The 12865-nt window shown below is 49.0% G+C and overlaps 1 protein-coding gene across 18 annotated transcripts in view; it reads left to right on the top strand.

Moving 5' to 3' along the window:
* Camk2g (calcium/calmodulin dependent protein kinase II gamma) overlaps positions 1–12865 on the top strand; it is a 60727-nt gene that overhangs the window by 15968 nt on the left and 31894 nt on the right. For all 18 annotated transcript variants that reach the window (XM_013123149.3, XM_013123146.3, XM_013123148.3 and 15 more), the window contains exons 4-9: positions 7068–7122; positions 8062–8127; positions 11246–11318; positions 11468–11570; positions 11972–12055; positions 12527–12621. In XM_013123149.3, coding sequence (XP_012978603.1) covers positions 7068–7122; positions 8062–8127; positions 11246–11318; positions 11468–11570; positions 11972–12055; positions 12527–12621 — 476 coding nt within the window. The remainder of the gene's footprint in view (positions 1–7067; positions 7123–8061; positions 8128–11245; positions 11319–11467; positions 11571–11971; positions 12056–12526; positions 12622–12865) is intronic.

Here is a 12865-nt window from a genome sequence, read left to right as displayed (position 1 = left end):
AGAGCCAGGAAAGCAAACTGCCTGTCTGCCTGCCTGGCTTCTCTGGAGAAGGGATGGCAAGAGCTGCTCAGATGAGGAAGGAGAAAACTTGAGAGGATCTCTCCCCGCTCCCACCCTGCCTGGGGTACAAGAGGACATTGTTGGTTGTTCTAAAGCCTGAGGAGGCTCGCCTGCCATAGCCCACTCTGGCTCAGTTTTACATTGTTGAGCTGAAATCGTCTTTGCCAAAAGTGTTGGCCGTGATCTGCAGCTCCTTACACAAGGGACAGAAACTGGGTTGGCTGCAGCGTTGACTTGAGGCAGGGAGCATCTCCTAGGTTTTCCTGAAATCCCTGAGTCATCACAAAAGATAACACGTGTCCTCCTCAGGCATGGCCTAAATATCAGGGCTCCCACAGTGCCTTGAAGGCTGCCTTCTCAGCTCCTGGAGACTAAGACTGAGGGGTGACTTGGTGAAGAAGTTTAATGCTGCCTCCAGAGCGGCCCAGCCTCTGCCTTCCCACATCTCAGGGCTCAGAGTGAGCGTTAGTGTGGAGGCGCTAAGGTCAAGCTGCAGCCCCCTGGGAGAGGAGCAGCCCTGAGGTAACCAGAACTCCAAGCATGCAGGGCTGTTAGACCACAGTCAGCAACTCGGGGTACGGGGAAGCTGACTGGAGTAGCCAGTGCTCTGCTCCGCCCAGTGCCGTCTTGGTCTTAGAGCTGCTGGACGGGCAGGAGAGGGCAACGGAGGAACACCTAGAACACCTCTCACAGAAAGAGGCAGTTTCGTTTGACAGCTTTGGTGATATAAAAGTATTCTTATCACTTGCTAATATTTAAAAATGAGATTTCACCAGGAGGTGGTGGTGCACGCCTTTAATCCCAGCACTCGGGAGATAGAGGCAGGCGGGTCTCTGTGAGTTCAAGACTAGCCTGGTCTACAAGAGCTAGTTCCAGAACAGCCTCCAAAGCCACAGAGAAACCCTGTCTCGAAAAACCAATAAATAAATAAATAAATAAATAAATAAATAAATAAATAAAAATAGGCCTTCCTTTTATTATGTATAGAAATACATATATATAGTTTATGACCTCTTAGATGTTATGTGGTTTTGTACCCTTGTCTTTCTGCACTTAGCTTAGAATAAAGGTGGAAGGTGGAACCATACATTCCATGTATTGGCAAGCTGTAAAACCCAGGAAAAGCAAGCATGGTATAGTCACTTTGGTATCAGATTGACAAAAACTGTGCCTTCATGTTATGACACTCCATAACATGAAGGATGTGTTGGTCTAAGGACCAATTCCTGGGCTACGGATAGGCAGAGAGAAGGGCAAGCCAGGACTGTATTCTCGGAGCATTGTCTGGCTGGACTCTCTGGCTTCTGGTGGGAACCAGGACTCTTGGAGATGTGGCTGAGCTCTGGGTCCAGGAGGCCAGGGTTGCCATGGATCCAAACCTGGCTTGTAGCTAGAGAGGAGACAGATTGTGTCCTTAATTCACTATTCCTCTCTCCTCTGCTGTGTCCTTTAAAGCGATGGCCCTTTTGGTTCTGACCTTTTAAACTCCATCCCCAAGGGTGACAAGCAGACTACCCAATAGCCTTACACAATTTGAAAAGCTGAGAGCAGAGATCAGATTTTCAACCTCTGGCTGTTGCCAGACATGGTAGCATTGAAATTGATGAGTATTTGGTGCAAGGAGCCAGACGATCCCAGTTTTTCCCCTAGTACATATTCTGTGCTGAGTTAAGAATCTATTAGCCGAGTGTGAACCCTAATGTAATCTGGGTTTTGAGTAATGACTTGTCATCGTAAGTGGGATATCCATAGTGGAGAATCTGTGCATGGGAGTCAGGGGTATATGAACCTTCTGTTCAGTTTTGCTGTGAACCCAATATTGTTATAAAAAAAACAGTTAATTAAAAACAAGCAAACATAATGCCTGTTGGGTGTAAGAGACACTGTTGAACTTGAGAGAGAGCGTTGGGAGAGTGGCTAGCTGTAGGGAGTTAAGTGGAGGAGCTGGCTAGAGCTGACTGAAGTCTGAATGGAGTGCGTGCTACCTGTGACCTGCCTGCTCTCCGCTCTAAATTCCTCTAATGAATAGACTGTCTTCTCCGTGCTGAGCTGCTCCAGCAGTTTTGATCACAGCCTAGCGTTTGTGGCTTAAAGCAGCACTTCTCAAACTTTTATGTGCTTATGAATCAGCCAGGGATGGTGTCAAAATTCAGATCCTGGTTCAGTAGGTCTGACTGAGAGGAGCCGAGGTTTCTCTTGGCTTCAAGGTCTCCAGGTGATGTTAATGCTTTGGTTTGTAGTCCATGTAGTCCTTGGAGAAGAAGCCCAGGTTCGTGACTTTGCAGTCAGGGTTACTGGGTTTGGATTTCTGAGTTCCTATTTAGAAGCTGTGACCCTAACAAATCATTTAACCTGTGTGCCTGCCTGATTTGTCCTTTGAGTCCATTCATGAAGTTGGCAGAGGGAGAGCATAAACATGCAAGTAGAGATTCTGAATCCTAGCTCCCCCTCGCCTGCCCCGGCTCAGCTGATAAATTATTCAAGCCTGGCTGCAGTGAACCATCCAGCTGATAGTAAATGTAGCAAGAGCAATTGCAAATAAAAAGGAAACTTGAGTTGTGGCTGAACCTGTCCTAAATCTCACCTCCATGTTGGGAGGGCGCAGACCTGCGACAGCTGGCCTGTGCGGGACAAACTCAGTTCTGTCTGAGATCCCTGTAGTAACAACCCGTTCCCACTCTGACATTACTAAGGATATCTTAAAAGCATACCTCATTTTGTTTTTAAAGTTGTGTGCGCACATGCATAGGGTGTGAATACGGGTGTCCTCAGAGGCTTGAGGCATTGGATCCCCTGGAGATGGAGTAATATAGGCAGTTGTGAGCTGCCCAGTGCGGGTGTGAGAACCAAACCCAGGTCCTCTGCAAAAGCAGTAGGCACTCTTAACTGTGGAGCCCTCTCTCTATCCCCAGTTATAGACATTTTTTGTTTGTTGGTTGTTTTGTTTTGTTTTTTGAGACAGGGTTTCTGTGTGTGGCTCTTGACTGTGCTGGAACTTGCTCTGTAGACCAGGCTGGCCTTGAACTCACAGAGACCCGCCTGCCTCTGCCTCCAGAGTACTGGGACTAAAGGTGTATGCCATCACCACCCGGCTCAGATATAGCTATTTTTAACTAAGATATGTTTTTAGAGTTTTTGTTGTTATTGTTTAGAGAAAACTTTTATTTTATTTTATTTTCCAGTTTAAATTTAGATAAGAAACGAGGTTGCTTCACAAGTCAGTTCCAGGTCCCTCTCCCATTCCCTCCCCTCTTCCCGTGCCCTCCCCCAACTCCCCCCCCTTATCCCCTCATTCCCCCAGGGAGGGTGAGGCCCTCCCTGGGGGTGTGCATAGTCTGTCATTTCATATAGAGAAAACTTTTAAAGTAAATGTAGCATATTGTTGGCTGCTTTTGAAGAATCTGAAATAGCCACTCACAGAATTTGGGTTGTAGATTTCTTGGTCCGTGAGAGTGTAAAATGTTGAGTAGAACTTTCTTAGGTTTGTCCCTTTTCCCACTGGTTTTAGAGAATAGTACTTGGGTTTACTGCTGAAGGGCAGTCATGGTTTGTGTTTCTTCTCCCAGATCTTTCTGACAGTGGACTTGGTCTGGTCCTCTTGTGATGACAGTGAAATGGGCTGGACATGAGATGACTTTGTTCCATGTATCCATAGTAGCATTTATGTGACTAGTTACATATTTGTGTAACTGCTGGTTAAAACCTGGCTCCTTCTCTTCACAGCCATATTGCAACACTGTTTGCTTCAAGGTAGCCGCCTAATGAATACATAAAACCAATTAGAATGGCCAGAGCTGGCAGGGCCAGAGTGGAACTCCTTTACCTAAGAGGATAGACACAATGATTCATTGTCATTCAGTGATGTTAGTTTGCCATTCTTATTGCTGATTTGCCAAGTCAGTTGCTTCACGTTTTGCTATGTAGTGTGACTTCGAACTGTTTTCTTTTGGAGCCTGTTTCCTCTCCCTTCAGGTAGGGATATCATAAGTAGTTGCCTGACAGAATTAAAGCCAGAATTCAGTAAAATACTATCATAAATTATTTCCCATGGGCAGGGAATGTAGCTCAGTTGGTACAGTGCTTGCTAATCATGTCCGAGACCCGGGGTTCAGTCACTTGCACCTCATAAACATGCCTACAGTCCCAGTACTCAGAATGGGAGGAGGCAGGAGCAGAAATTCAAGGCCATCCTCATCTTCATAATGAGCTCAAGGCCTGCCTTGGTTACATGAGACACTGTCTCCAAAAAAAAAATGTGACCCAGTGGTTGGCACACAGGAATAACTTAATTAAATCTTAATCATTTTAATTTTAATCATTCAAGAATCAGCTGTGCATAACCTGGCGTAGTTACTTTTCTCTTCCTTGTCCTTGATTTCCTGTTAGTTCTCTTTACACAGAAAAAAGAAGTCTCATTCAGAGCCCCCTTGTCTTGGCATGCCTGGTGTCTTGCTTGGAGCTAGGCTGGGTGGCCTGGAAGGATTAGTTTTGGGCTCCTGCTAATCTCCACCCACCTGCACTCTGTGTGTGGCCTTCCTCCAGAAGGGCACAGGCCTGGGTGCCTGCGTTTAGCCCTGTTCTCAGGCCCGCAGTGCTAGCTAGGGGCTGGGGGGTGGAGTACCGGGAGGAGGTGTCCAGGGGAGGCCAGCTCAAGGCCACGCCCAGCAGGACGGACACCTGGGCTCCCCTGGGAGTGGCTGTTGGCTTCCTGCTGCTATTCTGTCAGCTCGCCGCTGTTTGTCAGGTCCCTAATGAAGCTGGTCTTTGGCTTCTGGGACATCTGATTTCCAGGGGATTATTTGTATTACACACTTTAATGCTCTTTAATAGCAAATTTTTAATTAAATGAAAAGTCCTTTTGGAAGCAAGGGAGCAGCTGCAGCAGGACTCAGGACGAGGCAGGGACTGGGGCCGTAGAAGTGAAATCGTGGGGGTGGGGGGCTGGCAGGGGTGGGTAGCTTGGCTGGGCCTGGGTTAGGTGGGTGGGAGGGCAGCAGGGGAATCTAACTGTGGTTCCTCCCAACCTAAAAGCCTTCCCCTGTGATCTGCAGGCTAGAGAGGTGAGGGGGGTTTAAACCATGGCAGGTTGACTAGGATGGGCAGTGAGGGGGGGTTTAAACCATGGCAGGTTGATTAGGATGGGCAGTGTGGTTGTTAGGCCTCGGATCCAGGCTGGGCAGGCCTTTGAGTCCTCAAGTGAGGAAGAAGAGCTGTGGTGATGGTCAGCACCATGTGGCGGCTGAGGCGCATGTCTTGCTTTCTGGCTGATCTTTTTTCAGTCATAGGAAGTGCAGCCCTTAGGAGATGCTCTGGCACCGGAGCGGGCAGCAGTGTGCGCCTGCCAAGGAAGCAACAGCCATGGTTTTTTTCTGCCCAAGCACTTCACCAGTTGCTCTGGTGTCAGGCCATTCCTGAAATGCTCTGGAAGGTATTCCTGTAATGTCTCAGTATTGGAGCAGAGGTCAAAGGCATGAAGGGAGCCCTTTGAAACCAAAGGTTCGCCATAGGAAGAGTTTGGGTCAGGGGAGGGACAAGAACATCCACACAGGCAACCAAAGCAAGTCCTGTTTGCAGTAGAGTGATGCTCAGGGGTTAGCATTTAATCCAGGGTTCGCTTTGTAGGCAGAAGCTAGAGAGACCTCAGAAGACATTGGGTTGGTCTTCAGCCGAGGAGCATAGAGGCAGGCATCAGGAAGGAACTGTTTGCCAGCCTCGCTTTGCCCTTGGTGAATCTGCCGTCCTCTTGAACCCATCGGTGGCACTGCTGTGGGTATATTGTGAGCGCGCTCTCCTTGGCTCTGTTGCTTTGCCGCCTAGTGTGTGGGCTGACCCACGTTGCTTACAGGCTGTAGTTGGGTGGACTAGCTTTTGGAGTCTGATCCTCTGTGGTTGTTTTCTGCAAAATGGAAGAGCAGTCATTTCAGGACAGTGGAATAAACCCTTGAACACTCTGTCCCTCCCAGTCGCCGTCACCTAGCCTAGGATCTGGCACACTGCATTGCTTAAAATAAGCATATGGAATCAGTAGTATATGATGTAAATCCACCCCAAGGCTGGCACACAATATACATTCAATAGTTATTTGTGATTGAGCATGTTGGTACATGCCTATGCTCCTAGTATTCCACACATAGAAGGAGTGTCACAAGTTCCAGGCCAGCTGGGCTACGTAGCAAGACCATATTTCAAAACTAAATAAATAAGGGTTGAACATAGTGGCTTATTGCTTCTTTAATCCCCAAACTGAGAAGTCAGGCAGAGCTCAGTCAGAGGCCAGTCTAGTCTGCATTCTAGGCCAGCCAGGGCTATGTAGGGAGACTCTGTATCAGAAATAAAGGGGGTGGGGTGGGGAGGAAGAGAAAATATGGCTTAGTAGGTAGAGTGTTTGCCCAACATGCATAAAGTCCTGACTCCCAGCATCACGTTAATTAGGTCTCGTAGCATATATCTTTATAATTGTAGCATTTGTGAGGTAGAGGCAGGAGGATCAGGAGTTTGAGGTCATCCTCTACTGCATTTTGAGTTTGAGGCTATATGTGCAGGCCCTATCTCAAAACAGTCATTGTGTTGGTTGCCTGAGTACGTGTGTGGCCTGTTCCACACCCTCTCATCCTCTGCTCCCATTTGTTCCTCTGGAAGAGCTCCTGGGCTTTTCCTTCTTGTCAGCATCTTTTCCTGTGCTGTGAACCACGTCTTAGGTCCACCTTCTGAGTGACTAGCCCCTCTCGGGAGGCTGTTGCTTTTCTCCTCTGACTGATTTTCTGAGCCATGGGGCTTCTATCTCTTGCCCTCAGTCCGTAGTGGAAACCAAGCACTAGTCTCTTGCTGTGTCTGTGCACCCCTTGCCTGGGGAAACAGGGTACTAGGCACATTGCCACTTTTCTCTGCAGCATCTTCAAAAGCAAGCCCTGTGAAGCTGACAAGACGGGCCTGGGTGGGGTTGCCACAGAGAATAGGATTTCTGAGTTCCTTCCTGCTAATCTCTGTTCCCATCTCCTCTCTTACAGTGCGTCTCCATGACAGTATTTCTGAAGAAGGGTTTCACTACCTCGTGTTTGACCTGTAAGTGCCACTTTCTGAGGGTATGGGGACCTTTCTCTCCAGCTGGCTGAAGACGAAAGCTTGGGAGAGGCTAAGCTGGGTCTTGAGCCTCTGCTGAGGAAAGGGCTGGGATGAGTGTGCCTGCCCACAGCCACTCCCCTCTCCCAGGTCTCATTCGCTGGCTGTCTCTAGAGCATAGGCCCCAGGGTGGCCGCACTCCTGTTCTCTGCATAGCTTGTTTCTTGGTGTGTTTTCCTTATTGGAGAAATAGAATGATGACTCTTTGCCGTCCTTAAAAGTCCTGGGAGGCTGGAGGTAGCTTTTATGACTTGTGAACTGCGTTCCATTGGTCTCTCCTCCACTTTGGCTGCTCTTTAACCTCTTAAGAGTGGCTCTTTAGCTCCTGGAAAGCGCTATCCAGTATTAGCAACGATTGAGTTTCCGTGTCTGTGGTCTCGTCATTCTTCACCTTTAGCAGGAGGTCTGCCCTTACACTGCCATGTGGTAATGTTCATATCGGTCTTAAGTAAAGCTATGACTCTTCTGGTTGTTAGGTTATTCTTCTTAGATCCCTGTGTCGCTTCCTGAGCGTTGGTGATTCTGTTACGTCATAGAAACAGAACTGTCAGGAAGGTGGGGAGAGCCATGCTAGCCCAAGGAAAAGCGACTGAACGTCTTCTGGGCTCCCAAGTGCCCAGGGAGTCGGGTGGCTCTAAAAGCTTTTTACTGCCGGGCGGTGGTGGCGCACGCCTTTAATCCCAGCACTCGGGAGGCAGAGACAGGCGGATCTCTGTAAGTTCGAGGCCGGGCTGGTCCGACAGCCTCCAAAACAATACAGAGAAACTCTGTCTCGTAAAACCAAAAAAAACCAAAGCTTTTTACTGTGTGGCTCTTGCCTGTTGGATGCTGGAGTTGGCAGTGGACCCTGCCTCCTCTGACCCTTCCTTCTGTTGGTTGCAGTGTTACCGGAGGGGAGTTGTTTGAAGACATTGTGGCCAGAGAATACTACAGTGAAGCTGATGCCAGGTGAGAGAAATCGTGGTGTTTTGACATTTGCCCTTTGAGTTTAGCACTGAAATAAGTCCTGGCTACTTTTTGGGGGGTGAGGAGCAGCATTGTGTCTTATTTGGATAGTCATTTGGATTCTTGTCTGGACAAGTGTCTGTAAGGCTGCAGTAGGGCTGTGCACAGTATTAGAAATTAAAAACTCAACACCCAGCCAGTTGGTGGTGGTGCACACCTTTAATCCCAGCACTCGGGAGGCAGAGGCAGGTGGATCTCTGAGTTTGAGGCCAGCCTGGTCTACAAAACAGCCTCCAAAGCAATAAAGAGAAACCCTGTCTCGAAAAAATCAGAAAAACAAACAAACAAAAAACCTCAACACCCTCAGATTAGTTTCTTTAAAAGCCTCTTCCAGGGCTCCTCTATCCTGTTACCCCAGAAATGCCTTTTTTTTCTTCATTATTATGTACTCACAGGCATGACCAATGGCCACTCTGCACCTCTTCTTTCTTGCGTGTGAGGTCCTGATGTAGGGAGCTGGGGAATCAGATACGGAGGAAGCACCCTGGAGGGTATGAACTGGAAGGCTTTCAGCCCTTGTCACCTTGTCACCTCACCGCCTGGACCAGTTCAGCATGGTGCAGGTGGCCTGTCTGGCCCCCCTTAGCGCTTCCCCTTTACAACCTGAGTTTTGTTACCCAGCCTACAGCCTATCTGGCTTACGTGGTGGCTCAGGCCACCTCTAGAGAGTGGGGGAGTGCAGCTTCCTCATGAATTTCTCAACCCTGAACAGCCGATGTTTGCTGATCAACTTCAGATGCCTCAGCCTGGGGAAAAATTCTCAAGTGGAGAGATGAATTCCAGTGCCAGCAGGGGAGGACCAGTCTGTGGGTGGGAGGAGGCGGTGATAGCTCTGGGAGCTGGGGGTGGGGGACTGTACCAGTGGGCTTGGCCTGGCTCGGCTGGGACACTTCGCACTTTTGCCATTTTTGGCCAGAAGGCTCTCCCTGCTAGCCGGGCTCTGTTCTAATTATACATTTCTGTGGAGACTCGCCTCTGCAGCTCAGTCTTAAGGTTCCTTTGGCACACTGTTGGGCTCTATGCCGTGGAGGCCCTCACCCTCAACGTCTAGATCTGACAACATCCATCAGCCCTTGGCTCTCTTAGGAGCCTCGGTACCAGATTTCAGAGAAGCAAATCCTAAGTGCAGGCCCCCTGGGCAAGCACATCCTATATTCTGCAGGCAGGCACACCACACCTGGCAGAGGTGGCTGACTAGACTATTCCAGCCTTCTTCAGCCTCAGTGGTACTGACCTTTAGCACGAAAAACATTCTTGTAATGAAGGTCTCTCCTGTGCATGCATAGAACTAAAGAGCATCTCTTTCCAAGTTGTGCCAACCCGATTTGTTTCCAGACATTGCCAGGTGTCCCTTGGAGCACACGCTCACCCCTGCTTGGGAACTATTGCTCTGGAGTTCTCACACCGGGAGTCTGACTACAGGGCTGGCAGAAAGGTGGGCAGTCCGCTCTGAGAAGCAGCCACTGAATGTGACTCTGAGCCAGGTTGTCTTTCACTATGCAGACTCATCAGAAATGCTTTTCAGGGTCCCTCTTAAATTATTTCTGTGCTTGTCTTGTCTCCCTACTGGATGAGAAACTTCGGAGCAGTTTCTGTCTTAGGTAGAACTAGAAAACCCTTCAAAAGTCACTCAGTAAATGGCGAGGTGCAGGCATGCACCATGCACCCACCCTGGCACTCTTCCAAGGTGCAGCATAAATGTCTTCCCTAAGGAAAAGTTTACTTAGGAAAGTGAAGGAAGGGGGTTGGATGGTCGTCTCACCTTGCGTAGGAATACTTAGCATCCTTCAGTCTCTAGAAAACAAATTAGTTGTTTTGGACCTTTGCAGTCAAAATAAGCCATGATAGGCCTCTATTCTAGTCTCTGGAAAACCCACATAACTGTACGTGGGCCTCAGTTTCCTTTCCTGTGAAGTAAGTGTTGCTGAACTCTTACATGGTGGCATGCTTCCATATTCCCGTAGTCAGGCCGGCCTGGGTTCCATAGCAGGTCACGTGCGGGTCACTTTACAATAGCTACATAGCAGGAAGGCCTTCCCGCAAAATCGGAAAAGGAACGGAAGAAAGGGAAAAAGGAAGCTTTATACACTGTTGGTATTGTAAATTAGTATAGCCATTTTTGGAAAACAGTATGGATGTTTCTCAGAAAAGCTAAAAATAAGCTGCCCATATGATCCAGCAGTCCTGCTACTGGGTAAACACCCAACCGAATTAACATCAGTATGTTAAAGAGATGTCTGCATGCCCACGCCCACTGGATACGGAAACAGCCCGAATGCCCATCAGAAGGTGAGTGGATTGAGAAAGGACAGTGGACACAATTGAGCCCTTAAAAGGCCAGGAAACCCTGCTGTTTGTGAGAAGACAGGTGAACCTGGGGGACATTATGCCAGGTGAAACCAGCCAGGCACAGGAAGCCAGGTATCACGAGCTCTCACCGCTATGCGGGATCCAGAGAAGATGACCTCATAGAGGAAAAGAAGAGTGGCGGTTAGCAGGAGCCGAGTGGGCGGGGAAAGAGGGTGGCTAGCCAGGAAGGGGGATGGGCTCCAGCAGGTGGCTGTAGGCAATTGTTTGTTTGGTTGGTTGGTTTTTCAAGACAGGGTTTCTCAATGTAGCCCTGGCACTCGCTCTGTAGACCAGGCTGACCTCAAACTCACAGAGATCCACCTGTCTCTATCTCCTGAGTGCTGGGATTAAAGCCACATGCCACCTACTCCCAGCAATGTTTTAAATGGTCTTAAAAAAAGGATTTTAAATGTTCTCACTTGAAAGAATTAATATTTGAGGTGATGTATATGATGGTGTACATTGTATCAGAATGTCACATTGTCTTATTTTTCAATGGATCAATCATATGGCAGCACTATTTTTAGTTTTTCTGAGAAACATCCATACTGTTTTCAAGAAAATGTCCATACTAATTTACAATACCAACAGATTGAGCCAGATAATATTCAAGGCCCAGGGTTCTAGCTTATTGTTCAGAGTCTGGTCCACACAGGTGGCTTTTTTGGGGTGGTTTAACCCTGCACTGATATTCCTTGTGCTGCTTTTTCAGCCACTGTATACATCAGATTCTGGAGAGTGTTAACCACATCCACCAGCATGACATTGTCCACAGGGACCTGAAGGTACTTAACTGGGCTGATTTCCTTTGCCTCCTGCTTGTGACTTGTTGGCGCCACCTGGTGCTAGGTAGTGATACTGTGGGAGCCCAGAGTGGGCGCCCTCCGAGCTCCAGGGTGTGTGCCTCATAAGGTTCTCCTTGTTACTTCTGCAGCCTGAGAACTTGCTGCTGGCGAGTAAATGCAAGGGTGCTGCAGTCAAGCTAGCTGATTTTGGCCTCGCCATCGAAGTGCAGGGAGAGCAGCAGGCGTGGTTTGGTAAGGGTGACCCTGTCTTCCGGGAATGCAGCCTATACCCTTCCTCCTTTTCCTGACCTGCCTTCCTCTTTCAGAACTAGAAATCAGGCCTTTAATGGTCCTGGCCTTTTCAGAAAGTGGAGGAGGGTGGGAGGGCACCAGGTCCCTGCTGGCCCTCGTGACTCAGTACAGTGAGTCTGGCTGCTGTCAGCAGGGCGTTCTTGTTGCCTCTGGGGAGGCGCTTGAGTTCCTGGTAGGCACATTACTTGCTCTCTGGCTTAGACTCCAGGCACTGCAAGAAGCCGCTAAGAGTGTGTAGTGAAAGCAGCAGGCGTTAGAAGGGCTTTGTAGGGATTGCAGATGTGAACTGAGTGAGAGAGAGCAGTAGGTTCAGTGTGGCTCTGCCTTCTCTTCCGCTACAGGTTTTGCTGGCACCCCGGGCTACTTGTCCCCTGAGGTCTTGAGGAAAGATCCCTATGGAAAACCTGTGGATATCTGGGCCTGCGGTAAGCCCATGCCACACACTCAGCTTTTTGGTGTTATGGGCCCTTTGCTTCTTGTGATCACACACACACACACACACACACACACACACACACACACACACACACACACACACACAGAGACAGAGACAGAGACATTACCATTCCTTCTGGGTTCCACAACTGCCTGCTGTGTTCTGTCTCGTTCCCTTGGGAGGGCTGCTCCCATCATGCCCTGCTCACCAAGTGAACTCCTCAGTTCTGTTGCATCCTTCTTGGAGAAGGATTTGCCCGCGCCCTAGAGGATAGCCTGTACCTAAAGAGGTCTCTGACATGCGTGAGGCGTGACACAGCAGGAGGGACAGCATTGCTGGCTAGCATCCACCTCTAACTCTGGTGTTTACCTTTCTGGGTGGTTCTGAGCCCTGCATGGCCTTTCTTGGTTCCTCAGGGGTAAGTGACTGGCCCCAGTGACCTGTGTGTTCTGTCTCGCAGGGGTCATCCTGTATATCCTCCTGGTGGGCTACCCTCCCTTCTGGGATGAGGATCAGCACAAGCTGTATCAGCAGATCAAAGCTGGAGCCTACGATGTAAGGATGGGTTTACTGAGAGCTGAGCAGCTCTCCCCAGGACAGACTCCCGGCCTCGAAGGGTCTGTCCAAGGGAGTGGTGTTATTGTCATTTGATAACAGGGTGTCAGGGGACTTTGAGGACCCAAGGATGGGCATACAGGACTCAATTCTTACCACCATGTGTGCAGAGAATAGATTAAAAGGAAAACCCTCCTTGTTCATTATAAAATTAAAGAACTCATTGAAGCCCCTTTGGTCTATC

The sequence above is a fragment of the Mesocricetus auratus genome, unplaced genomic scaffold (genome assembly GCF_017639785.1).
Source record: "Mesocricetus auratus isolate SY011 unplaced genomic scaffold, BCM_Maur_2.0 Super-Scaffold_100053, whole genome shotgun sequence".
NCBI classification, from domain to species: Eukaryota; Metazoa; Chordata; class Mammalia; order Rodentia; family Cricetidae; genus Mesocricetus; species Mesocricetus auratus.
The sequence above is the reverse complement of the archived record's forward strand: the minus strand, read 5'-3'. Positions and strand labels throughout refer to the sequence as shown.